The sequence below is a fragment of the Taudactylus pleione genome, unplaced genomic scaffold (assembly GCF_031769625.1).
Source record: "Taudactylus pleione unplaced genomic scaffold, aTauple2 ptg000560l, whole genome shotgun sequence".
Classification (NCBI taxonomy): Eukaryota; Metazoa; Chordata; class Amphibia; order Anura; family Myobatrachidae; genus Taudactylus; species Taudactylus pleione.
The window spans coordinates 39,104-66,291 of NW_028284962.1; the positions used below are offsets into that span (position 1 = coordinate 39,104).

Consider the following 27,188-nt stretch of genomic DNA (forward strand, 5'->3'; position numbering starts at 1 on the left):
GAACAATTTCTTAATTCACATGAAAACGGGATACTACCTTAAGACGGTAACCCTCCCTTATACTTAGAACATCTTTATCCTGGTGAAAAATCTAAAATGGGGAGCAACAAGAAAGCACTGCCAAATCAGAGACACTGCTTTGCAAAAGAGGTAGCGAGGAGAAGGTGTCTTCGCAGTCAACCATTTTAAATCTACAGAGTCCAGAGGTTCAATTGGGGAAACCTGTAGCCCCTTAAGAACCAAAGACAGATCCCACGGTGCAACCGGTGGGACAAAAGGAGCCTGAACTCGCAGAACTCCCTGAAAAAAAATTCTGTTATCTGGCAAAGAAGCAATCTTTCTTTGGAACCAGACTGAGAATGCAGAAACCTGTACTCCCAATGTAGCCAGGCGGAGACCAAGGTCTAATCCAGCCTGGAGAAAAGCCAGTATCCTGGAAATCCTGAATACCTTAGGATCATACTTTCTGTGGGCACACCATTGACCAAAAGAATGCCACACCCTGTAATATATGCGGGCAGAGGCAGGCTTTCATGCCCTAAGCATGAATTACAGAACTGGAAAAACCTTTTGCTCTTAAGATGGAAGATTCAAGAGCCACGCAGTCAAAGCCAGACGAGGAAAGTCCGGATGCTGGCTGGGACCCTGCGTTAGCAGATCCTGCCATAGACTGTCTGTGGATAGATTCTGTATGTTGGTGAACCAGTGACGCCTGGACCAAGCTGGAGACAACAATATTGCTGTTCTGCCTTCATGCTTGAATTTCCTAAGAACTCTTGGGAGGAGGGAAATCGGAGGAAAGAGATACGCCAGCTTGAAGTCCCATCTTACTGCCAGTGCGTCCACAAAGGCTGCTGATGGGTCTCTGGACCCGTACCTGAGAACCCTATGGTTGTGACATCATGAGATCTATCTCTGGTAGACCCCATTTGTTTACCAGGAGCTGAAACACTTCCGTATACAGAGAGACCACTCTCCAGCGTGTATGTCCTGGCGACTTCGGAAGTCTGAAAAAACACAAAGGATAGGCGCTGATCCTTAAGGCCCTTTAACTCAGAGATAATCTCTTCTCACTCTTAGCACAAGTTGCTACCAGCAGCCGATAATGTCAGGGGACACTGGATCTCCCCTCACCATAAATTACCAGAAAAAAAACTCTCAAAATGATCGGCGCTTAGAGCACTTGATCTGGGACATAAATAGTCTTCTAATGAAATATACAAATCTATCCAATACTGTTGTTAGAAAAAAAAAACATTTTAATCAACACAATAAAAACAAAAACACATAATACAGGACACTGATGCACAGGAGCCAAGTGTAAATATCACACAGATTGTGTGGCTCACGGAATACACGAGGACGCCCAGCGTATAGGGATAGCTAGCCAGCAGCAATAAGGACAATCAAGCTATAGTGTGAGTTACACTCGTGAATAATATTGCTGTTTTTTAGAAAAACAAATCGTCCAGAGGGTTTGTCGTCCGGCTTAGAAGCTGGATGTCTTGCCGGGCCAGACCTCTTAGTTTGTCGCCTTGATATTTTGCAAAAACTAGACATCTTAGAGGGGGATGCAATTGGGAAGCCGGCTGACATTATACAGACAGCCGGCTTCCCGACTATCATATCCCGGCAAGGGTAAAATGCCCGGCGTCTAGATGTAGACGCCGCTCATTTCCCCGAGACCGTCGCTCGGCATCCCAATCGAAGTAATGCCGGGCGCCGTGAACGGACAGGCCGCGGGGGGAGAGGGTTAGGTTTAGGGCACCTGGGGGGACTTAGGGTTAGGCACTCCCCTGGGAGGGTTAGGCTAGGGGGAGGGAGGGTTAGGGTTAGGTACCCCCGGGGGGGACTTAGGGTTAGGCACCCCCCGGGGACTTGGGTTTAGGCAGCGGGGAAGGGGGGGTTAGGGATAGGCACTTACAGGGGGGAGGTTAGGGTTAGACACTCCCTAAGGAGGGTTAGGGTTAGGGGGGTTAGGTTAGTCTATACTTACCTTACAACAATCAGGATTTCCAGCGCTGTCGGGCTCACGCTGCCGGGAATCGAACCATGCAGCCGGCGGTATTTCATACAGATTCCCTTAGATGAAGGCTGTTCCCTTGCTCATCTCTGAGAATGGAAGGACTGAATTAAACCTGTCTAGACTTTATAGTCGCCGTAGATAGCAGACCTGGAATTCAGTTTTGTGTTTGGTGCTCAGCAGGAGTTTAGACGCACCTTTAGAACATGGGACTGCTCTGGCAGTCCCAAGCTTTTTATATTGATTTGTATATTGATTTGTTCTAGTTACTGTTTTACTGGGTTAGCAGTGCTGAGTGTCCTAATAAGACACATGTACTACGGCGACTCCTACCTTTGCTGATGCCGCAACACCAGTAACGTCTCTGATTTTGGCGGGTCACAGCGGAGCTTATCTAGCAGCGATGCTGGAGGCCCGGACTGCAATCTGGTGCACGGAGATGTCGGGTAAGGCGATTCCTCGTGTACGGGGAATCACACGTGGCAGTCCTTCCAGAACTGGAGACACACCGGAAGCCGCTGCAGTGAAGGTCCAGCGCTCCCCTGTGGCCTCACTAGACCACCGGGACCTTATTGTCTGACGCCGGGGATTCGGCAGATGCATCTACTGCAATGAGGCCAGCATACCCGGTAGGTTGATGCAGCTTTGTGGAGGTAGGCTCTCCCCCGACCTAGACGCAGACCCTACGTAAAGTATTCCCGCGTCTGGGTTGCTCCTCCTTCCCACCTCGTGTATGAGATGCTCACAGTCCACCATCTGTGCTATGCTGAAGCTGTTGTTCTCAGAAGGTTTGGGGATCTCCCTGTATACCTCTCCCCTGGGTCAGTTATATAGTGCTCTACATCCTACCAATCCACCAAGCCTTGGTGTTGGTCAGTTGATTCAGAGCTCATTGCGATTTAATTGCAGATGCATTGTATGTGACTTGTGCTAGCTGCTGTTTGATACTGCCTCTTATTCTGACTGTCAGTTAGAACTATCACTGTTTTTCTCTTCATCCCTCTGGAACAGGGTGTGTGGGATTTTCTGTGTACTTCACAAATACTGGTACTTGTGAAGACTGTCACATTGCATTTATACCTTGTACCTTATACCTTTTATACATTATGTCAAAGGTTAAGGATAATCAGGAGGCTGAAACTCCTGTGCTGGTGTCATGTAAATCCTGTTTAGCAGGCCTGTTGTCTCAGGATTTCATACAGGATGGTTTGTGTAATCCCTGTCATAGAAGGCAGCTACCTCACCAATGCAGCGCACCAGCTCCTGTACAAGAGTCATCCTGGGCATCCTCTTGGTCTCAGGTTATGGTGCATTTAGTGGACCGTGCAGCAGCTCCGGTACTGGTTTCCGCAGCAGTTACATCCTGCTATGCATATGCCCCCTTTGCATCCTTTCTGGATGGAGGATTATTGCTCACTCAAATCAGAGTATAGTTCAACCATCTACCGCTGCTCAGCAAGTAGTGCAAGCGGATAGACCAGTTACTGATAAGCATAGGCATGAGAGTATCCCATCAGGCGCAGCCTGGGGATTCTAACTCATCGTCAGATGACGATACACATGATTCCTCTTCCGAGTCTCTCTCAGCTGGGGAAAACCACCAATCCTCTGTGGATGTTCCCTCTCTGGTGAGAGCAGTTAGATCCATCCTTAGTCTAGAGGTAGAGGAAGTCCCACCTAAATCTAAGATTCCAGTCTTTAGGTGTCAGAAAGTGGTAAAGGAGTACATTCCTCAGTCTGAGCAGCTTATGGGCCCCATGGATGAAGCGTGGAGCACTCCTGATGGACTCTTTCATGCTACAAATTAGTTAACATCTTTGTACCCGTTTTCACCTGGTGAATGTACCAAGTGGGATGTTCCTCTGACTGTTGATGCTCATGTGACACGATTGATCAAGAGCTCTACATTACCTATTCCTTCCGCATCCTCACTTAAGGATGTTACAGATAGGAAACTTGAATAATGTTTGAAATCAGTTTTCTTATTGTCTGGAGCTATTACACGGGCCGGGCTATGGCCGTAGCTTGGGTAGCCAAGGCAACGGAGGAATGGGCAAAAGCTCTGGAAGACAGTATGCCACAGGCTACCAGATAATTGTCCTATTTCTCCCAAATGCAGGAAGCAGCTGTTTATGTGGGAGAAGGGGTAATTGATGCAGGACTTCTGGCTTCTAGAGTATCGGCAACTTTGGTTGTGGCTCGTAGAACCCTTTGGTTAAGGTCCTGGAAGGCAGATACAGGATCTAAGAGAGTCCTTCAATCGCTGCCTTTTGCTGTAAAAATGTTGTTTGTTCCAGAATTGGATAATAGTGACTACCTTTGCAGCAGCAAAATCTGCGGGATTGCCATCTGAGATTACCTCTAAATATAGGCAGTCTTTGTTCTGGACCTTTCGCCCGCAAGGTAGGGCAAAGGGACAGTCCTTTTCCAGACAAGATAATTCCCGCAAAAAGGCCAGATCGCAGACCAAGAAATCTGGGTCGGCTAGATGTCCACCTTTCAAGCCGGACGGTAAGCCATCTGCCTGATAGGGTGGGCCTCCCCCTGGGGGTTGTCAGGGTGGGAGGCCGACTTCTCCAGTTTTCCTATGTCTGGCATCTGACAACAAAAAAGATGCTTGGGTTCGTTTCAGAGGCATCCCCATCAGAAGTTTTTTTTTTTTTTTTTTGTACAACTACTCCATCAGACCCGGTCAATTCCCTGACCATTCAAAAGGCTATTTGTGTCCTGTTGGTTGCAGGAGTAATAATACCCGTTCCTCTGGCACCAAAGGTTTGAGGTTTGCTGTTCATCAGCAACATTACCAGTTTCAGGCTTTTTATACAATCTTTATTCAGTATTGTCAAATTTTAAATTCTATTGTGTTATGTGTTGTGTTTTTTACAGGAATATGTCAATGTATGTGGGTTTTTTTATACTATGTGTACCCACACTATCTAATTAAACCGTGAATATTATTTGTGGTCAGCGCTTCTATATATTTATTTTTTCTGATCAGTTTATTTATTGGTGGGGCTTAGCACCTCATAGTAGGTAGCTGCAGTCCACATTATTGTGTACGGTACTTTTAATATCAATTTATTTGAAGTTATTGGTCATATTTAGCGCCGTAAGTCTGTGTTTTGCCCTTTGGTCTGTCCACAGCCCCTCGGGTGTTTACCAAGATAATGGCAGTCATGATGGCTCATCTCAGACGACAAGGAGTCAGGATACTGCCATACTTGGACGACCTCCTGATATTGGCACAGTCGCCAGAGATTTTGCAACATCGTCTCCAGCTAACCATTACCTGTCTAAAAGACCGCGGCTGGATAGTCAATTGGAAAAAGTCTTCTCTTTCTCCAACTCAACAGATGGCACATCTGGGAGCGTTACTGGATTCTCTGGCTCAAAGGGTCTTTCTACTAGGAGGCAAGATTTCGGTTCTACAATTGTGGGTGCACAAATTGCTCCACAATCGAAGAATATCGATTTCACTCAGCAATGCAGGTCCTGGGGTCCATGGTATCCACCTTCGACATGGTGGCATATGCCCAGTTCCATTCCAGGCCCCTGCAGTGATGTATTCTGTATCAGTGGGACGGTCTGTATCATCGGCTAAGGTCTCAAACGATCCTCATCTCGCCAGAGGTTCGGCTCTCGCTCTCATGGCGGCTACAGACAGCCCATCTAAACAAGGGTCGCCCATTATGGATCCCAAATTTGGTACTCCTCACCCACGGACACACGTCTTCGAGGATGGGGCGTGGTGACAGGTCATCGCACCTTTCAGGGAAGAGATGGACGGCTCGGGAAGGTCACCTGCCCATAAACATTTTGGAGCTTCGTGCAGTGCACAAGGTGCACATTCTGGCACAGGACCTCCTACAGGGCAGGCTGGTCCAGATTCAGTCCGACAACGTGACCACAGTGGCCTACATCAACCACCAGGGAGCACACGAAGTCCGGCAGCCATGAGGGAAGTGGCAAACATTCTGGTGTGGGCAGAATGCCATCTTCCAGCAATCTCTGCAATATTCATCCCAGGAGTCCTCAACTGGGAAGCGGATTTCCTAAGTCGACAGGATATACTCGTCGGAGAATGGACTCTCCATCCGGACGTCTTTCAGCTCCTGGTGGACAGGTGGAGACTACCGGACATAGACCTCATGGCATCACATCACAACCACAAGTTCCCCAGGTACGGGTCCAGGACAAGGGACCCCTCAGCCGCTTTCGTGGACGCTCTGGCTGTGAGATGGGATATCAGGTTGCCCTACCTGTTCACTCCAATCTCCCTCCTACCAAGGGTCCTTAGAAAATTCAAGCAAGAGGGCGGCAGGGTGATACAAATAACCCCGGCTTGGCCCAGGCGACATTGGTTCACCGATCTGACCTGTCTATCCGTAGACAATCTACTTCCTCTTCGGACGGATTTGTTAGTGCAGGGTCCCTGCTTGCATCCGGAACTACCTCTTCTGACTTTGACGGCGTGGGTCTTAAGGCCAAGGGTTTTTCTACTTCTGTGATTCAGATGATGCTCAGAGCAAGCAAGCCTTCCTCTGCCCGCTTCTATTGCAGAATTTGGCATTCTTTTTTTCAATGGTGTTCCCACAGAGTATGACCCTAAAGTTTTCAGGGTCTCCCGAGTTCTTGCTTTTCTCCAGGCTGGACTAGACCTCGGTCTCCGTCTGGCTACCCTGAGAGATCAGGTTTCTGCTTTGTCAGTTTGGTTCTAGTGCAGAATTGCTCCTCTGCCAGATATTAGAACATTTTTGCAGGGTGTTCTCCGCCTTCGACCTCCGTTTATCCCTCCGGTGGCACTGTGGAATTTCTCCTTGTTTCACAGGGTGCTGCAGGCTCCTCCCTTTGAGCCCTTGGACACAGTGGACTTCAAATGCTTGACAGCAGAGGCACTTTTTCTTCTCAGCTCGCAGTGTGTTGAATTTGGCAGCACTTTCATGTTGCTCCCCATATTTGATTTTTCATCAGAATAGAGTGGTCCTCTTAACACGGGCGGGGGTGGTGTACCTTCCAAAGGTGGTATCACATTTTCATATGAATGAACAAAATTGTAGTCCTTGCCTTTGTCTTCAGACCTGTCTACAGGTGAAGCTACCCTGAAAATGGTTCGTGCCCTTCGTATCTACGTGGATCGTACCAACTCCATCAGGAAATCAGATGCGCTTTTTGCGTTATATGGTTTTCACAAGCGAGGCTGGCCAGCTAAGAAGCAGACTTTGGCTCACTGGCTGCGTATGACTATTTCTCAGGTTTATACACAGGCTGATGTCCCTGTTCCTAGCACGGTGACAGCACATTTGACTCTGTGGGACCATCGTGGGCGTTTAGACATGGCACCTATGTGGAATATACATAATCTGTTCTCTGGTAGCATTTGGTAGAGAATTCCAATGCTCCCATCCATACTTCAACAGCTTTGGCTACCCAGGCTCCAGCCATAGCTGGATGGGTAACAGCTCCAGGTGATGAGAAGATCGTTCGAGACTTGCTTCAATCTTTTTATCCGTGGAATCTTCAGAGAAGATGCCGACGGAATAGGCAATGTAGCATTTCTGATTAAATGTGTCACATGAGCATCCACAGTAGGAGGTTCCTCCCGCTTAGAACATATAGAATACGGGAAAGGATACAATGATGTTGTTGTTCTCTTATTCACATAAAAACGTTTGTTAGGGTTACCCCATGCCTCATCCATAAGTTCAGTGCGCTGTTCAGATACAGGAAACTCTGTTTTAAACACTGAGGCCTTCTTACTATGAGCTGGTTCATCATCCTGAATGTCCAGGATTGATTTAACCGCCGTCACCCAAGAACGAACATCCACTGTGGACAGGTCGTCCTCCCCCCGAGCTAGACACTGAAGAGGAACCTTATGCATCATCTGAATCCTCTGATGATGCGTCTGAATCCATATGTTGAGCAGACCGATAAAAAGCTAACTTGCGCTTAGGCGCATTAGTAACTACCAGTCTGCTATCAACGTTAGATGGTGCTATACTCTGACCTAGAATGGCCATCAACATCCTTCCAGGAAGGATTCATAGGGTACAAACATAGTATGCTGTGGACATCCCATCCAAGTAGGCATAGCGGGAGCAGCAAAGAAGGCTCTTGTCCAGGGACAGGTAAACTGGACTGGTGAGGTGGCTCTTGTGTGAACGGACAACACACAAACCATCCTTAATATCCTGAGGGGACAAATAAGCCATACATGATTTATATGAAGCAAGCACAGAGGGCTCCCCCTCCTATATTCCTTTATCTTTTGACATATTCAATATAAAGGCAATAGTTGCAATGTTATGTGACAGCCTTCACAAAATCTTAATGAATGTGTAGTACGCAGAGAAAAACCTCCAAGAGGATGGAGAGAAAAACAGTGATAATTAGGGATGTGCGCTGGACCATTTTTGCCTTATTTGGATTTGGTTCTAATTCATCATCCGGATTTTGATTTGCCAAACTGCGGTTACTGGCTTTGGATTTGGAATTTTTACAAAAATTGGCAAAAAAAAGCTAAAATCGCATAAATCTGGCTTTTTTTTTTTCTTCCTAGAGTGTTGTTAACCTCAATAACATTAATTTCCAGTCATTTACAGTCAACTTAGACCACCTCACAGCTTAAATTATAGTTTTCACCATTATTAGCCAAAGGTTGCAGTGAGCTGACTGGTTACCAAGCGTCAGAGCAGCGGTGCAGTGGCACAGACACCACAGTTTAAAGCACCTCTATGAAACATTGCCACACAGCAGTGGCAGAAATGAAAGGTAGTTCAAGATGGAATTGTCCTTGGGCCCTCCCACCCACCCTTATGCTGGATATTAAAAAGGACATGCAGAGTCACAGTGCTTTTATACAAATGACCCAATAACAACCCTAAATGGCTGCCTAGCTGAGCTTCAGGAGTGGATGAGTGCCAGTTGGCTGCGACTGAACCCTGATAAAACAGAGGTTCTTATGATAGGTCACAGGACAGGGCTACAGCATAGCCAACCAACAGGACTTGCGCTTGGGGGCTCAGAATTACAAAACACTAAACATGTGCGGAATCTTGGTGTTGTCCTGGATTGACACTTAAACATCAGGTATCAGCCACAATCAAATCCTCATTCTTTCATCTGAGGAACATAGCTAGAATCAAGCACTTAATTCCCTCAGAAGATCTGCCTAAAGTCATACATGCATTTCATCACGCCTAGACTACTGCAACGCCCTCTACCTCGGTCTTCCAGCGAAAGAATTACACCGCTTGCAGATGGTACAAAATGCAGCTGCCAGGCTATTAACCAACCAGCCCCGTTCCAGCCACATAACACCCATTCTCTACTCCCTTCACTGGCTGCCTGTCAGATGGCGAATTGCTTTCAAAATTGGATTAATAACAAAGCCCTTCATGACCATGGCCCAGGGTACCTGAAGCAGCTTCTGATTCCCTACTGTCCCACTCGATTACTGCGATCCGTTGACGAAGGACTATTAACAGTACCTAGAATCTCACAGAATTTGTCTGGGGGTCGAGCTTTCAGTTTTGTGGCTCCAACCTTATGGAACTCACTTCCCCGCACAGTTCGAGAGGCCTCCACTCTAGAATCCTTCAAAAATAGACTCAAGACTCACCTATTCACCCAAGCATTTCACCAATGTCCCTTGTTTAAGCTTGTTTTGTATTTTGTACTGTAAATGTAAAGCACTTTGAGTCCTTTAGGAGAAAAGCGCTATATAAATAAAATTATTATTATTATTATACATAGAGGGCTAGTGCCCAAAGGCGTCACAGTGCTTTTGATTTATACACAGAGGGCTACTTCCCAAGGACTCATGGTGCTTGTATACAAAGAGGACTAAGGGGGTCATTCAGACCCGCTCGTGAGCGTCAGGACGCTCTCAAGCGGGTCGATGTTCCCCACTGCGCATGCGCGAGACCCGGGGTGCGACGGGCTTTCCATCGCTCCGGGTCTCGCACCAAAAGGGGCGTGCTGTCGATGTTGATAGCACGCCCCCTTTGGTGGGCGTGCCGGGGCGTGCCTGCCAGACGGAGGCGTTCCCATGGGAACGCCTACCGTCTGAAGCCGGCCCCACTGACATCACTAGTGATGTCAGTGGAAGTGATTTTGGCTCTGATAGAGCCAAAATCACTCCAGGGCTTGTGGCTGGGAGACCCTACCGCAGGGTCTCCGTCGCAAGTCCAATGGTCGCGATGGTCAAGACCATCGCGATCATCTTTTTGGCCGCTCGCATATGCTGTGGGTGGTTACCCACAGCTATACGAGCGGCCAGGAGGACGCTCCATTTTCATGGAGGAGGGCCCTGATTCAGAGCGAGCGCTCTGGTCAGAGCGTTCAGCTCTGAATCAGGCCCTAAGGCCCAAAGAGTCACAGAGCTTTTATACAGTGGGCTAAGGCCCAAGCAGTCACAGAGTTTGTATATAGTGGGCTAAGTCCCATGCAGTCACAGAGCTTGTATACAGTGGGCTAAGGCCCATGCAGTCACAGAGCTTGTATACACAGAGAGCTTGTGCCCAAGAAGTCACAGTGCTTGTATACATAGGGCTAAGGCCCATGGAGTCACAGAGCTTTGTATACAGTGGGCTAAGGCCCAAGCAGTCACGAAGCTTGTATACACACAGTGGACTTATGTCCAGTAAAGCCACGGAGCTTGTATACACACCGTGGGTTTATGCCCTTTCATGGAGCTTGTTTACTCACAGTGGGCTAAGCCCAGTCACGGAGCTTGTATAATACACTCAGTGGGCTAAGCCCAGTCACGGAGCATGTATAATATAAATAATACACTCAGTGGGCTAAGCCCAGTCACGGAGCACACAGTGGCAAGAAGTAGAACTACTCTCTCTAACTAATCTAACTCTAGTCTCGCTTTTCCCCTCTCTATCACTACCTAACTAAGCGTGACTGTTCCGTCTGGATACAGTCACGCGAAATGGCGCCGAGCGCCGTGCCTTTTATAGAGGGCCGAACGTCACCCGGCTCTCGTGAGAATCCGACGCCGTACGGGTGACTTTCGGCCTCGAGGTGGAATCCGAGTCAGGTGGGAACACCCGAACTTGCGTTCGGGTGGACTCTGATTCCACCTGTTCGGAGCGGTTCGGATTCCTCAGAATCCTAACCGCTCATCACTAGTTATAATTGACACACAGAAATAAAAGCTAGTGTCAATACAGCAGCTAGCAAACGGTCACATACAATGCACATGTAATAAAATTACAATCGACTCTAAATCAACTACACAAAGGAATGGTAGGATATATAGAGCACTATACCTTAACCAAGGGAGAGGTATACAGGGAGACCAACATCTACAGGGTGCACTGAGCAATGGACCCTGAGCGTCTCATTACACGTGGAGGGTAGGTGGAGCAACCCAGACGCGCAAAACCTGCGTCGTGGGAGGAGCGCCTACCTCCACTAAGCTGCGTTACCAGCCGGGTACTTTGGCCTTGTGGTAGCAGAAGCGTATGCTGCCGATCCCCGGCAGCAGACGATAAGGCCCCGGTGGTGTAGTGAGGACGCAGACAATCCTGGGCCCTGACAGCAGTGGCTTCTGGTGCATCTGTGACACCAGAAGCAAGGACTGCTGCGCGTGATGGTTGCAGTCCCATTCGAAATCACCAGCCAATACTGGTGTTGAGGCCCAGCGGAGGCAGATGGAGTCGCAGTATATGAGTCTTAATTTATACGCTTAGTACTGCCAACCCAAAAACATAAATAAAAGCTTAGGACTGCCTGAGTAGTCCCCTGTTACAAAGCTGCGTCTTGGTCCTGCCGCACCAAACGAACACTGAAGGCCAGTGGCTAGGGGCGGGGTATATATGGAGGAGCGCTTGAGGCATCCTGGGAGCTGAAGCTTTAACTGTTTGGTGCCTGGTTTCCTACCATAATATCCCCATGGTATCCCTGTGGATCCCTATGGACCCTGAAGAAGAAACCATATAATCTTAGTGAAGTCGAAAAATCTTGGCATCCCGAACATAACCTACTGCAGAATGATTGAAGGAGGTGCTGACATCTTTGTAATATAGCCTGACTTACCGTATATACTCGAGTATAAGCCGAGTTTTTCAGCACAAAAAATGTGCTGAAAAAGTACCCCCTCGGCTTATACTCGAGTCAAGTGTAGCGCTGACCGGACGGAGTTCGGTCAGCGCTACACACTGCCAAACACACAGCCGCCGGAGCCGGTAGCTGCGTGTTTGGTGTAATCAGCAGCCGCTGAGAGTCTGTCAGACTTTCAGCGGCTGCTGCTGCTCCCACTGTGGGAGCCATCTTCCGGCTCCCGCAGTGGGTGATGGGAGACACGTCGTCATGACGACGTCTCTCCCATGCAAAGCGGCCGGAGGAGCGGACAGCGGCGGGACCAGGAGCGGGAGTTTCAGGTAAGTGATTTTTTTTTTTTTTTTACACTTGTCACGTCTCTCTCTACTGGGGGGGGGACTACAGGGGGCAGTTCCAGGGGGCGATTACTACAGGGGGCATTATCAGGGGGCGATTACTACAGGGGGCACTAAAAGGGGGGATTACCACTGGGGGAACTACCAGGGGGGGATAACTACAGGGGGCACTACCAGGGGGGGATTACTACAGGGGGCACTAAAAGGGGGGATTACCACTTGGGGAACTACCAGGGGGTATTACTACAGGGGGCACTACCAGGGGGGGATTACTACAGGGGGCACTAAAAGGGGGGTTTACCACTGGGGGCACTACCAGGGGAGGATTACTACAGTGGGCACTAAAAGGGGGGATTACCACTGGGGGTACTACCAGGGGGGGATTACTACTGGAGGCACTGAAAGGGGGGATTACCACTGGGGGCACTACCAGGAGGGATTACTACTGGGGGCACAACCAGGGGGAATTACTACTGGGGGCACTACCAGCTGCTGCCATTTCCCACACTAGGCTTATACTCGAGTCAATAAATTTTCCCAGTTTTTTGGGGTAGAAGTAGGTACCTCGGCTTATATTCGGGTCGGTTTATACTCGAGTATATACGGTATATGTTAAAATAGATTATCCTTAATGTGTTATCGAACACCACCACTAAATAGTGAAATCCAGTATATTGTGAAAAGAGCAGCCATAATACTCCACAATATCAAGAGAAATACAGCATTATTCAGTCATAGTACTTATCACAGCCTAAAGTATGAGTTGAAGCATGGCTCAATATATAGCAGTATACTGCACCGAAATTCTCGTTCTACAATCACTCCTGCTTCAGCCGCACCTCCGACTATAGACCACAACCCTCTGAAGAAGTTTGATGAAAGGCTTAAGCCGTGGCCGGTTGATGTGGAGATGCTGCCCGGACTCTCTCCCCTCCTGTGTGTGACACAAGATAGATCTTTATATATTAAGTTTTTTGCTTAAAATTTTAAATAAATTCAACTTCAGAGTATTTGGATGGGTATGGTGGAACATGATGTGGAATTTAAAATGTATGATTTTTAAATAAACCTCTGTATAAAACAAAAGTCATACATCTAACTTTTTTTTGCTTAGAATTTACAAAAGCCTGAATTCTAGAATATAGTTTTTCCTGTAACATACTTTTCTGTTAATGTCGCATAGTGTGTTTTGAAGGTGATTTACTGCAATGTATTGGAATGCATCCCTTAAATATTACTGGTTAAGGTCTGCAATCAAACTAATTCTTGTAATCTTTGTCTTTAGTTTTGATATCGTTGTCATCAGGGATGCCCAATCACAGTGCCAGTATTCAGGTGAGACACACATTTTACTGTTGAAATACATATTTTAACTGTTTTGGACATTTTGTAATTACTGTTTGTGTTGATTTTTCACAGCCATCACTAGTTGACCATTGTTTATATGAAAATGTTACTATTTTTTTTTAATCTATATTTTCTCTTCTAGCTCTGTGTTCAGAAGTTACGTATTCTTATAGAAGACTCTGACCAGAATTGTAAGTGATGTTATGTCAATATAGGTTTGTGTGTTTTATTTTTGTCAGAATTTTGATTCTTTCCCTGAATCTGGCTTACTGACTCCTCTTTGTTGGCAGTGAAGTACCTGGGATTGCTAGCTATGTCAAAGATTTTGAAAACTCACCCAAAGTCTGTACAGTCCCACAAAGACCTCATCCTTCAGTGTCTAGATGACAAGGATGAGTCAATAAGGCTGCGAGCCTTGGATCTGCTTTATGGGATGGTAAGGACACTCTTATCTTTTTATTTTCAAAGGTTTGTGTGTATGTTTACATAACAATATTTCTCTGTTCAACCTCCCTCACATCTATTCCACTTAGGGAATGCAATCCTGCCTTATTTTTGTAATCCTAGGATACAGGATTGAATTGTACTTTCTTTTTATATTGACCGTATATGGAAAGGAAAGGGGATGGGCACATTGACAAAGCTCACCCATTTTGGCTGATACTCACTGCAAGTCTGCTAGCGGACAGAATCACTGTTGGGAGCATGTGAGGACAGGAGGCTAGGGACTTAGCCCTAGCCTAACCCTAACCCCCCCAGGAGTTTAGGGTTAGGCTAGGGGAAGGGAGGTTTAGGGTTAGTCCCCTGGGGGACTTAGGTTTAGGTGGCGGGGAAGGGGGGGTTAGGTTTAGGCACTTGGAGAGGGTATTAGGGTTAGGCACTTGGGGGGGGGGGGGGGTGTTAGGGTTAGGCACGCCTAAGGGAGGATTAGGGGGTTGAATAGGTTAGGGAATACTTACCTGGGGATGATCTGGATTTTCACTGCTGCCGGGATGCCGCTGTCGGCCGCGGTCAATCATACTGAACCCTTCAGCTCCAGTGCTTCCACACAGTGATATAACATTTTAAACTTGTGCTCCAGCATATAGTATGGAATACATACACTATTAGGGTATGGGTGAGAAGTGCTGCTCTAACCAGTGCAGATTGATTCACTTACCTTACATGTGGATTAGCCAGGATCAGGTTCCCTCTTCTAACATTGTGATCAGAGGTAGGTGCTGTTTCCCCAGTCCATGCATGCCAGGTTGGTGGGGCTCAGTGCACACTCCACATTTGCTCTGCTACAGCTGGACCTGAGAGGTTTCTCTTTACATCTCCCGCCTAAACTACTTTCATGACTTCTTTCAGTCCCGAGATCTGGTACCACTTTCAAGCCTTATATGACTCCCGGAGATTAAGCTCTATTCTGTGGCCTCTGGGGAGCAGAGCTCTGTTAAGATTCAATAGAATACTTAGTGGTACAGGAGAGTCATCTGGTGCTGGTACTCTATTGCCTCCTTGTAGGGAATGGTGTTACAGCAGTGTGAATACTCCTGGTCATAATTCACTCACCTCTTCTGCTGGATTTGTGTGACCCCGATACACAAAGCTTCTGAGAGGCTCATAATGCTTCCTTTACCATATTCCAGTGCTTGGAAGGGGGCAATGCAGCCCAAATCCAGTGTGACTGACTTAGTTTGTAAGCTTTCAAAGACTTTTCAGACACATTATACGTAGGTACACTGCAACGGCAGTATAATACAGGACATAATCCCCCTGCATGTGGGATATTTCACATTAATATATAAAACTAAAAATAATGAATTCAAGAAGAGTGGGTCCCTTAGTGCATGCAGGGTATTGGTGAGTGGTTGTGACCATACCACCTTTTTGCCTTACACAGTTTTGTGTTAAACCCTTCATACTGTGCTAACGTTCAGTTCTTGATTGCAATTCCTCAAATGCTAGCAGCTATACAGTCATGTACACAGGATGTATGTTTCACTGTATTTTATTTGTGTCTGCACAGGTGTCAAAGAAGAATCTGATGGAAATTGTCAAGAAGTTGATGATCCATGTTGATAAAGCAGAGGGAACTGCATACAGGGATGAATTACTGACCAAAATTATTGATATATGCAGCCAGTCTAACTACCAGTACATTACCAATTTTGAGTGGTTAGTATCTAGACGCAATGATTTTTGAGTTTTCCTCTTTTTAACTTAAAAGGATTCTTGATATGATTCCAAACTTCCATAATTTGCTTTATTAGTTTACATGGACCACAGGTCATAATGAAAGAATGGGGTGGAAGTAGGGGAGAAAGTAACTGCTGTTCGCTTTCTGCATTATAGCCTCTTCCAGAGAGCTACTGGCAGAAATACAGTTTTATAGCATATTGAACTACCACCACTTAAAGTGGGATGGTAGGATTTTGCAATAAGACTGTTTTTGTACTTTTTTTTTTTTTTTTTTAACATTGGAAGCAATTAATTATTCTAGAATGTTTATATGTACAGATGTGTCCTCGTACACTGTGGCTTCAGTCACTCCAATTCCCCTCTTTGCGCCAGGTCCAGGGCAACTCGACCACGCCAAGCATCTTTTTAGCTCAAAATTTTCATATTATTTGCATAAATAAAACAACTTGAAGCTGCAAAACTACTTTGCTAGACTGCACTGATCAATTTAATGTGCAACATTTGTACATCTGGATTCAGTATGATTTCAAATCCCGACAACGGAATCCCGGCAGCAGTGAAAATCCCGATTGTCGAAAGGTAAGTACTCCCTAACCTATTCTACCCCCTAAACCTCCCTTAGGGGTGCCTAACCATAACCTCCCCCCGGGGGTGCCTAACCCCCCCTTCCCCTAGCCTATACCTAACCCTAATAGTGCATGTATTCCATACTCTATCCTGGAGCACAGCCACAGGGAGGGGGGGGGGGGGGGGGGGGGCTGGTGGGGTTAAGTTTAGGGATCCCTCCCAACTTAACTTTGATCGGTAAGCTGCGTGTCGGGCTCCCAGCGTAGGGCAAATTACAAATGTCGGGATTTCGACGCCTGCCATTTAACCCTTGCCAGGATTATACAGTCGGGAAGCCGGTTGTCGGGATTCCGTCCATCGGCTTCCCGACTGTTTCCCGTACGTGCTAATTAGTCTGAATTTGTTTATGAAGTGCTGTCGTGCAGCGGGCGAGGCTTTTTCTCACGCCAAGTTCCATTGTGCTTCATCTGCGACTTCGTACTTGTTTACAACTAATTCCTGTTGGGTTAAAGTTTCAGCCCAGCATCTCTAGTACACTTTAAAGTGGAGTTTTGCTGTGTCTGTGATGCTAAGACACAATTTAAAGAAAAAGACTGTGTGCTACACCTCTTGGTGCGCCTCAATCGCGCTTGGCGTCTAGATGCTAGGTGTATGATGACACATCTGTATGTGTAACTTATATACATGAAAGAAACAAAACACAACTCTGGACTTTCTTCTGTCTGTTGATTCAAAAAATATTCTTAGTAAACCTTTTTACTTAAAATAATTGTCATCTTAAAGGGCAAGATATTCTTTTCATTGATATAAACACTTTTTTTTAATTAAAGCTTAAGCTGTTTTACTTTTCTATGGTAGTTGATTTTAGCAGTTTATTTATTTTTTTTTTAAGTACTTCTGTATGAAAATACTAAAAGTAGCATTCGCAGTTTTTAGATCTCCTGGAAATTGCTAGTGCAACAGCAAATAGTAGATGGGATGCTGTCACCATGTTGACATTCATAATTTTGACAGCTATGATGATGACCTTGTTGAAATGTCGACATGGAATATGTCCTTATCTGCAGAATGTCGACATCTGAAATGCAGACATTATGCCAAATACTACATTAGGTTTAGAGTTAGACTGGGGGTTAGGGTGCTCGCCACTGGATCAGATAACTCCGCCGGAACTCCTAAGCTGGCACTGCTGAACTGCCAAAGCTGTCGCAGCATCGCACCCACTTTTTGGCGACATTATTTTCAGGTCAACATGTCATCTGTGTTGATATGGTCAATGTCGATAAAACATACTGAACCCCGTTTAGTAGTATTGAACATATAACTTCTGATTTTTAATGATCTATAAAATATTGTTTCCAAAACTAGGATGTTTTACCAGCATTAACTAGTGTCTTGTATTGTCGGGCATATGTCTGAGGAGTGTGATTCACTTAGTTTGTCAACACAGTACTTTGTACACCAATTATCTCTGCAAGAAAGGATGTTCTGTGGAGTACACGGAAGAAGAAATGTATTATCCATTGCTTGACTCAAACAGTCCATATATAAAATGTTAAACTCCAGTTTAAATCAGTCAAGATTCCAACATTTCTTTATTGACAAGGCCCCCACCCAGCTACTTCTTGAAGCCACCCAGCTGGAAATATTTTCTGGGGAGAACACTGCGATATGTCGCTCCAATTCGCTATATTATTAGAGAAATCATCCAGTGTGTACCCAGCAATTAGTGTGGATCCATTTTTCAGTAAACTCCACCTGATCTGTCTTTCCGAGTGAGCCCCAGGGTTCCTGCCTGTGAAGTCCTCTCCAATAGTTGACTGCAGCTTAAACCACTCTGACTGCAAAAGAATGGAGACCCTTACTATTTTTTAATTTCCTCGTCTTTGCCAAATTACATCCACTGCGAAATTCAAATAGTTGTAAATAAAATTACAAAATAAACCTTTTTATAGGTGGTTCCTTTTTTTATTTGGCAGAGTTTGCATGATATGAGTTTTCAACACCAATAGATTGTTCCATGGCAGATATCTGTTGTCTTGATTGTGTGAGAATACTGTAATTTTTATACGTCGTTATATATATTTATGTCCTTTGTATATATTTTGTTCTGAACTTATTAAAATTATCAGTATGTGCTTTTTACTTTTTTCTAACACAAAATACTACATCTCATCTTAAAGGGTTGATTTAATAACCCTAATCCTAATACAGATTTTTGTTTTTATCTTTAGGTATATTAGCATTCTGGTAGAGCTCACTCGTCTAGAAGGGACACGACACGGTCACCTCATAGCTGCTCAGATGCTTGATGTTGCCATCCGAGTGAAAGCTATTCGGCAGTTTGCTGTATCGCAGATGGCCACATTGCTGGACAATGCCCACCTGCTGGCCAGCAACACTCAACGCAATGGAATCTGTGAAGTGCTTTATGCAGCTGCTTGGATTTGTGGCGAGTTCTCAGAGTAAGATATGTATTTGAGACTACTCTGAATGTCACCTGACTGCCTGAATTGGCTTTTTTTAACAGTCTGCATTTTTATTTATTTTCTTTTTTCCTTAAGGCACCTGCCAGAACCACAGCAGACCTTGGAGGCTATGCTAAGACCGAAGGTCACTACTTTGCCAGGGCACATTCAGGCAGTTTATGTACAGAATTTTGTGAAATTATACTCTTGTATACTGCAGCGCAAGGAACAGGAAGGAGACAAGGAAGCTGCACAGGAGATAACACAGCTTATGATCGATAGGCTTCCCCAATTTGTACAAAGTGCTGATTTGGAAGTTCAGGAGAGGGTAATGTTACATTCTCTTGATTCTGATGAAGAAAGTATTAGAGAATATTACAAAATTAGCTGTCAGTATCGTTTAAATCCTGTTATGAGACCTCCATGATTTCACTTTTGAATACACCTAGCAACTATACGTTATGAGACTCTCTCTGTATTTTTCCTTACATTTTGCATTTTATTTGGATTGCAGGTGAAACACCTCTCGCAGTGTACTAGAAACGCTGGACAGGAATTTGTTTTAAACATGTACAAAGTCGCAGATAAAGTACAATAGAAGAGCCCGCAGTTGATCACATCAGAGTCCTTCTTACAGATTCTGACTCATTCGCACGCAGATATACAAATGTCACACATCTAATTGATCAGTGAAAGCTAGCAGTGCAGTTTTGTTGCTCCCACTTGTGTTTATGTGAATAAGACATACTTTTGAATGAGAAAGACGCTGGCACCTGGAACCTAGCGCCGAGAGGGGTATTTGGCTCGACTTGAGCAACAGCGTATGAGGAAACATCTGTGTATTTGACTTCCTGGCATGAAGAAATAATTTTCCTCTTTTGCCCAATCTGAAAAGCACTGACGCTGGGATATGAGGGAGGGGCCGAGGAGTGGCCACTAAAAATAGACTGACTGAAACTCCCCCTCCCTTATATACCCTCCCCTTTCTCTAGCTCTCCAGTTATATTTTTAGTGCCAGCAGGAGCAGGCACAAAGAAGTATAAGGCTTTGTTTCTAGCCTAAAAATGTTTAACCTAAAGGAATCTTAGAGCCTGAATCCCCTTATGGGATCAAGGCTAGAGGAGTGGGAATTTATGAGCAGTACTGGTAGCCAGTATCTGCTCAACCCCTGCTGCATCGTGTTCCGGGCCCCGGAAGAGGGTCACCAGGCACCCACTGGTGTGCTGGGATCCTAGGATATTAATAAAAGTTCCCCATAGGAGCTGTTTTTCCGTAGGCTGCAGCTGTGACCGGCTGCCACCGATTACTTGGAGAGTAATGCTGGGCAGCTAGATGGCAAACTAAGTGCACGGGCAGGGTCTGGTTCGTTCTTATCTGACCAGGATCTGGTAATGGTGGATGTCTTCTTGCCCAACTCCCAGAAAGCCTGTGGGAAGTCCTTCCAGGTCAGATGATTTCCTGCTGTTTCCTGGAGAACTGAATGAAAAAGTGAAGACACTGCTGCTGAGGAGTATGGTATAGTACAAACTGAAATTGTTAGGTTGTTGTTGTTTGTTTATGTCATTAGATTAGTTAATTATATTAATTTCTTGTTTTATTTAAAAATAAAATTAGCCAGTTGGTGGTAACAGTGTGTCTGCAAAGGGGGACCAACCTCCCATGCATAAGCAGGGTGCTGTATTACATTATACATGTTGTGAATGTGCTGCCTCGGGAGTAGGATGCAGGGAGTCCTGTGTACAGACTGTGAGGTTGAGTCACCCGTGCTATGCTTATTTATGGACGCTCCGTCAGAGGAGGTGTTACCGGTATGCGCAAAGGTTATGGCTCAGTCCATTTCAGACCTGGCTAAGGGGCTACGAGAGGTTCGTGGCCAGGCTAATGTTAGTGCATCAGCCTCTATACCTCTGCAGCAGGTTCCACCATCTCAGTTTCCTTCCCCTGTGTTATCTAGCACCCCTGTGAATAGAGATGTCTGTTCAGATGGATAGACCTTTCTAGTTCTCCCGTTAGTTTGGGTGTTACTGAGCTTATCCAGGCCATTGGCCAGACTTCGAAAATTGAAGACGAGGAGCCTTATGATGAAGCAACTTCTGCAGCGTTATTTAAGAGAAGAAAAAAACATGTTTTGAATTTTCCTTCTTTTATGCATTTTCTGATGTGCTGGGGGAATCCTGGGCTAAGCCAGATAAATGTGTTAAGCTTCCAGCAGGATTTAAGTTTACTTATCCGTTTGCTGAGAAAGATACAGCTCCATGGGAGGTACCTCCAGCAGTGGATGCACCGATTGCCCATTTAAGCAAAGACTACGGTTCTTCCAATGGCTACTGCAGCCACACTGAAGGATGCTACGGAGCATCCCCTGAAATTCTTGTTTTCTTTAACAGGTACTACCCTGTCCGGTGTTGGCAGGGACCTGGGCTACCAAGGTCATAGAAGCCTGGTCAGATCAATTAGCAGAAGCTATTCAGTCAGGTGCAGATTCTTTGGATATCCTTACCCTGGTGGATAACCAGAAACAGACTTCAATTTATGTGAGCCATGTGTCTTTAGACACTATTTCTCTTCTGGCAGGTATATCAACTTTATCTGTTTTGGCCAGAAGAACATTGTGGTTACGTTCTTGGCAAGCGCATAGCGATTCCAAGGAAATTTTGGAGGGAGTTCCATTTACAGGTCAATCTCTGTTTGGTCCAGAGCTGGAACCAATTATCGCTCAGGTGACTGGCGGAAAAAGCCGGTTTCTTCCAATTCTTCCCGCTGTAGCTTTTCTATGTTCCGGCCCTTTCGGTACTCTGGTAGGTTTCCGGCTGCCCACCAGAGGTACGACAGGAGGTCAGAGAGCAGGTCAGTTCAGAGGGCGTGTGGCCGGGTGACAGATCCTTCCAATGACTCGGGTCAGGAGGATTTCCAGGCCATTGGTATAGGTGGCCGTCTTCTCTCTTTCAGGGAGGCCTGGTTTCGGTCAACCAGACCTTTTGGGTCAGAGGATTCCTCTTCAGAGGTTACATATTGGATCTGGAAGGACTCCGTTCACATCGTTTTTTTGTAATCCCTCGGGATCAGCCAATTGAGGGGCATTAAGGGGAACAATTATCTCCCTTTTAGATTCAGGGGTAGTGATCCCTGTTCCGATACATCATCAGGGGCTAGGTTTTTATTCAAATCTGTTAATGATAAAAAAAAAAAAAAAAAAGCCAGATGGTTCTTTTCGCCCTATTTTGAATTTATAAAGTCTCAACTTACACTTAAGGGTGAGAAGGTTCAGGATGGAGTCATTACATTCAGTAATTACCTCTATGGAGAATTTCTTGCATCCTTAGATATAACGGACGCGTATCTGCATGTACCTATTTTTGAACGAGACCACGAACTGTTGTGGTTTGCAGTAGACCCCTGGCCCTTCAGTTTCGGGCTCTGTCCTTCGGGCTTTCCTCCGCACCAAGGGTGTTTATGAAAATGATGGCACATATGGTAGCTTTTCTGCATCGCCAGGGAATTATAATTCCCTATTTAGACGACTTGCTAATAAAGGCACCTTTAAAGGAACTCTTAAAGGATCACTTGCAGGTTATCATGACAGCTCTGGAACTTCAAGGTTGGGTTTTCCATCTACCCAAATCCAAATTGGTTCCAACACAGAAGTTGGTCTTTTTGGGCCTTCTGTTCAACACTCTCAGCAGTTTTTTTTTTTTGCCTGAGCACAAGGTCAGGGAGTTGCGGTCTCTGATACACATTTTTTTGTCTCTACAGAGGATGTCCGTGCTATGCTGCATGCAGCTATTTGGGAACATGGTGGCCGCGTTCGAAGCGGTTCTGTTTGCACGCTTTCATTCCAGGCCCCTTCAGCATTTCATTCTTCAGCACAGGAGGAGGTGGGATCCCTGTCTAGATCAACAGTTTTTTCCCCTGTCTGTTCAGGTGCGCCAATCCCTGGTTTGATGGCTCTGCACTCGCAACCTGTCCAGAGGTTGCTAATTCTCTCCCTGGGAATGGACTCTAGTAACTACAGATGCCAGTCTCCAGGGAATGGGTGCAGTAGTTTGGTCTCTGATTGACAACACCTTCACTTCCAATGTGCTAGAGCTGTGTGCAGTCTTTCATGTTCTGGTTCAGGCACAGGATCTTCTGAGAGACAGACCCTTACTAGATAGTCTGACAATGCTACGGCTGTGGCATTTATCAACAGACAGGAAGGAACCAGGAGTCTTTTAACTGTGGCAGAGACCATCCAGATTATGATGTGGGCAGAGTGTTCCAGCCATATCACCCATTTTTATCCCAGTGGTGGACAACTGGGATGCCGACTTTCTCAGTTGGCACAGGGTTCACCCAGGGGGATGGTTCCTGCCTCAGGACATACGCAACATGATTGTGGAGGAATGGGGTCTGCCAGAGATGGATCTCATGGCTTCCAGGTGGAACAGGAAGCTTCCAAGTTACGGGGTGCGGTCCAGAGACCCACAAGCAACTCTGGTGTAGGCCTTAACAGCCAAATGGTCCTTCCACTTCGGGTATCTTTTTCCGCCAATTCCCATGCTCCTGCATGTAATCAAGAGGATCAAGCGAGAAAAAGCTAATGTCCTTCTAATAGTGCCAGACTGGCCACGGAGGTCGTGGTACTCGGATCTTCTGTCTATGATTGCCAACCAACCATGGAGACTTCCACTAAGAGAAGATCTACTACTGTCACAAGGTCCATTCCTCCATCCCAATTTACCTCAATTGGTTTTAACGGCGTGGCACTCGAGACCGGTCTTTTGAGGTCCAAGGGGTTTTCTTCAGCCGTTATCCAGACTTATGTTACAGGCTTGTAAGTCATCCACTAAAGCTTACATCCGATGGTGTGAAACTGGGAAGCTTTCTGCTTCCCAGTTTCGCTTGCCGCGTTTACTTTCTTTGTTACAAGATGGATTGTCCAAAGGCTCTTTGCCTATCTTCCCTGAGGGGGTCAGGTGTCGGCCTTGTCTATATTTTTTCAGAGACGTCTGGCGTCCATACCAGACATAAGAACTTTCATGCAAGCAGTATTGCATGTCGAGCCACCTTATGTTTCACCAGTCCCGCCTTGGGACCTTAATTTGGTTTTGGCTGCTCTTTAGCGGGCTCCTTTTGAGCCACTTGAGAAGGTGGAATTAAGGTGGTTTACTTGGAAAGTAGCTTTTCTTTTGGCAATCGCCTTAGCTCGCAGAGTTTCGGAGTTGGCGGCTTTGTCAGCTAGCTTTCCCCTTTTCATTTTTCATAAGGACCGAGTGGTTCTCCGCACTCTGCCATCCTTTTATTCCTAAGGTGATTTCAAGATTTCACCTAAATCAGGAGATTGTGGTTCCAGTATTGCATCCACCTGATCCAGAGAGTCCTGTCCGGTTTCTGGATGTGGTACGAGCACTCAGAATATATGTGGATAGGACTTCTTTCTTGCGTAAGACAGACAGCTTGTTAGTACTTTATGACGTCTATAAAAGAGGCTGGCCAGCTTCTAAGCAGTCTGTTGCTTGTTGGATTACTTCCACTATCAAGCAGGCCTATATAATAATAATAATTAATAATAATATATAAATAAAATTATTATTATTAGCGCTTTTCTCCTAAAGGACTCAAAGTGCTTTACATTTACAGTACAAAATACAAAATAAGCTTAAACAAGGGACATTAGTGAAATGCTTGGGTGAATAGGTGAGTCTTGAGTCTATTTTTGAAGGATTCTAGAGTGGAGGCCTCTCGAACTGTGCGGGGAAGTGAGTTCCAAAAGGTTGGAGCCACAAAACTGAAAGCTCGACCCCCAGACGATTTCCGTGAGATTCTAGGTACTGTTAATAGTCCTTCGTCAATGGATCGCAGTAATCGAGTGGGACAGCAAGGAATCGGAAGATGTTTCAGGTACCCTGGGCCATGGTCATGAAGGGCTTTGTAAGTTATTAATCCAATCTTGAAAGCAATTCGCCATCTGACAGGCAGCCAGTGAAGGGAGTAGAGAATGGGTGTTATGTGGCTGGAACGGGGCTGGTTGGTTAATAGCCTGGCAGCTGCGTTTTGTACCATCTGCAAGCGGTGTAATTCTTTTGCTGGGAGACCGAGGTAGAGGGCGTTGCAGTAGTCTAGGCGTGATGATATAAATGCATGTATGACTTTAGGCAGATCTTCTGAGGGAATTAAGTGCTTGATTCCTCAGATAAAAGAATGAGTATTTGATTGTGGCTGATACCTGATGTTTAAGTGTGAAGCCACTATCCAGGACAACACCAAGATTCCGCACTTGTTTAGTGTTTTGTAATTCTGAACCCCCAAGCGTAAGTCCTGTTGGTTGGCTATGCTGTAGCCCTGTCCAAGTCAGTACCTGACCCCATCGTACACATTCGACTTGGGCTATTAGTGCTTCTTGGGCAGCTCGGCAGCGTGCCTCGATTGAGCAGTTGTGTAGGGCGGCCACCTGGTCCTCAGTACACACATTTACCAAATTTTATCGGTTCCACACATTTGTGGCTACAGATGTGAGCTTTGCTGAAAAGGTTTTGCCTACAGCATTGCTGTAGTCCCAGCGTCAGTGCTTCCCAGATTGGATGAAAGAGGAAACAAGATTCTGGGTTACTCACCATAGATTCAATTCTTCTGAGTCAATCTGGGAATCGCTGAGTTCCCTTCCTGATGTGTGTGATGGATTCTTTTATGTTCATCTCTTATTCTTCTTTTGGCTTTGCTAGTCAGATAACTGGAGAGCTAGAGAAAGGGGGGTATATAAGGGAGGGGGAGTTTCAGTCAGTTATGTTTAGTGTCTACTCCTCGGCCCCTCCCTCATATCCCAGCGTCTGTGATTCCCAGATGGACTCGGAGGAATTGATTCTACGGTGAATAACCCAGAATCTGTTTTTTTTTTTGTTTGTTTTTTACAACTTAAAAAGATTGAGATTTATTACTGAAGTTTAGTTCTGCAAACTATTGTTAAGTGGACATGGAAACTTGCTGAGTTTATACAGTGGTGGCCAAAAGCCTTGTCTCGCTAGCACATAAAAAAATTTTGTGGCTTGATATGACATTTTAAGCGTTTTGTTATATATTGTTTATGGCATTTCATCAGCTATTAATACCTGTCAGTTATGTTTATATGTAAAGCACTTGAAAAGTTGTAGCCAGGAAACTACCATGAAATAAACAGAGTTAGTGCTAAAATTTTTCGCTCCAGGCCACGATGTCTGTCAACCGATCAGGTGCCGAGTGAGTTGACCAATCAGAGTGTAGGCAGGCATATGTATATGCATACACGCTCTTTACAACATATCTGATGCATTTTCTTCATTTGTTGTGAGCAATAAAGCCACTGACCTGTGTCAACAAAGAAAACTCTGGGTGATTGTGATGGGTATTTTGGAAGACTGATTCCTGAAAGGATCGGCTGTAACCAGCCTACTTTGCCAGGATCTTGCCAAGTTTAAGGAGACCAGACCTACTGATGATATGACCAGATCTGGTAGACCAAGGAAGACTTTGCATGTCAAGATTGCTTTTTGCGTTGCGTTGCGTTAGCCTAAGCAATTGTCACTTAATGTCTCTGGAATTACTCTGAATGGTCGGCAAAGGCAAAATTGGATGTTTTGAGTGTGTCAATACAAATTTGAAGACATCCAACAGCAGTGGCTGACATGCATCCCCAAAACATGACTACTGCCCGAATCTTCACAGGGACACTTAAACACTCCGTACAAAATTCTTTATGTGCTTTGAAAACTTCATAAGATTGGTCTCAAAAGATGGAGGGCAAGGAAAACACCTCTCCTGACTAACTTTCAAAGGACACGCTGACTGGCCTGGGTGAGGGAGTATTTGTCTTGGACTGTTGAACAATGGCAGAAACTAATTTTTAGTAACGAAAGTCACTCCTGCCTTTACGGCAATAAAGCAAGTTAATATGTACGATTTCCACATAAAGAATTTTGTCCGGAGTGTCTAAGTGTACCTGTGAAGATTCTGGCAGTAGTCATGTTTTGGGGATGCATGTCAGCCATCTGTGTTGGACGTCTTCAAATTGTGGAAGTATTAAGGGGCCTATCCACTAGGCGACCGGAAAGACTGAACGACTAGCGTTCAAACCTTCAGGTCGCCGAAGTGCTTTGCTCGCACTTAACCTTCAGTGCAGGAGCCTGACCTCCTATCTCTGAATATGCTGAACCTGACGATCGTCGTCAGGTTGACGGA

General features: G+C 45.7%; 1 protein-coding gene across 1 annotated transcript in view; it reads left to right on the plus strand.

Annotated features, from left to right (window-relative positions):
• AP3D1 (adaptor related protein complex 3 subunit delta 1) overlaps positions 1–27,188 on the plus strand; it is a 182,832-nt gene that overhangs the window by 36,023 nt on the left and 119,621 nt on the right. The window contains exons 10-15 of the mRNA XM_088452992.1: positions 13,718–13,767; positions 13,922–13,970; positions 14,070–14,215; positions 15,791–15,939; positions 18,765–18,995; positions 19,095–19,326. Of these exons, the coding sequence (XP_088309118.1) occupies positions 13,718–13,767; positions 13,922–13,970; positions 14,070–14,215; positions 15,791–15,939; positions 18,765–18,995; positions 19,095–19,326 (857 nt within the window). The remainder of the gene's footprint in view (positions 1–13,717; positions 13,768–13,921; positions 13,971–14,069; positions 14,216–15,790; positions 15,940–18,764; positions 18,996–19,094; positions 19,327–27,188) is intronic.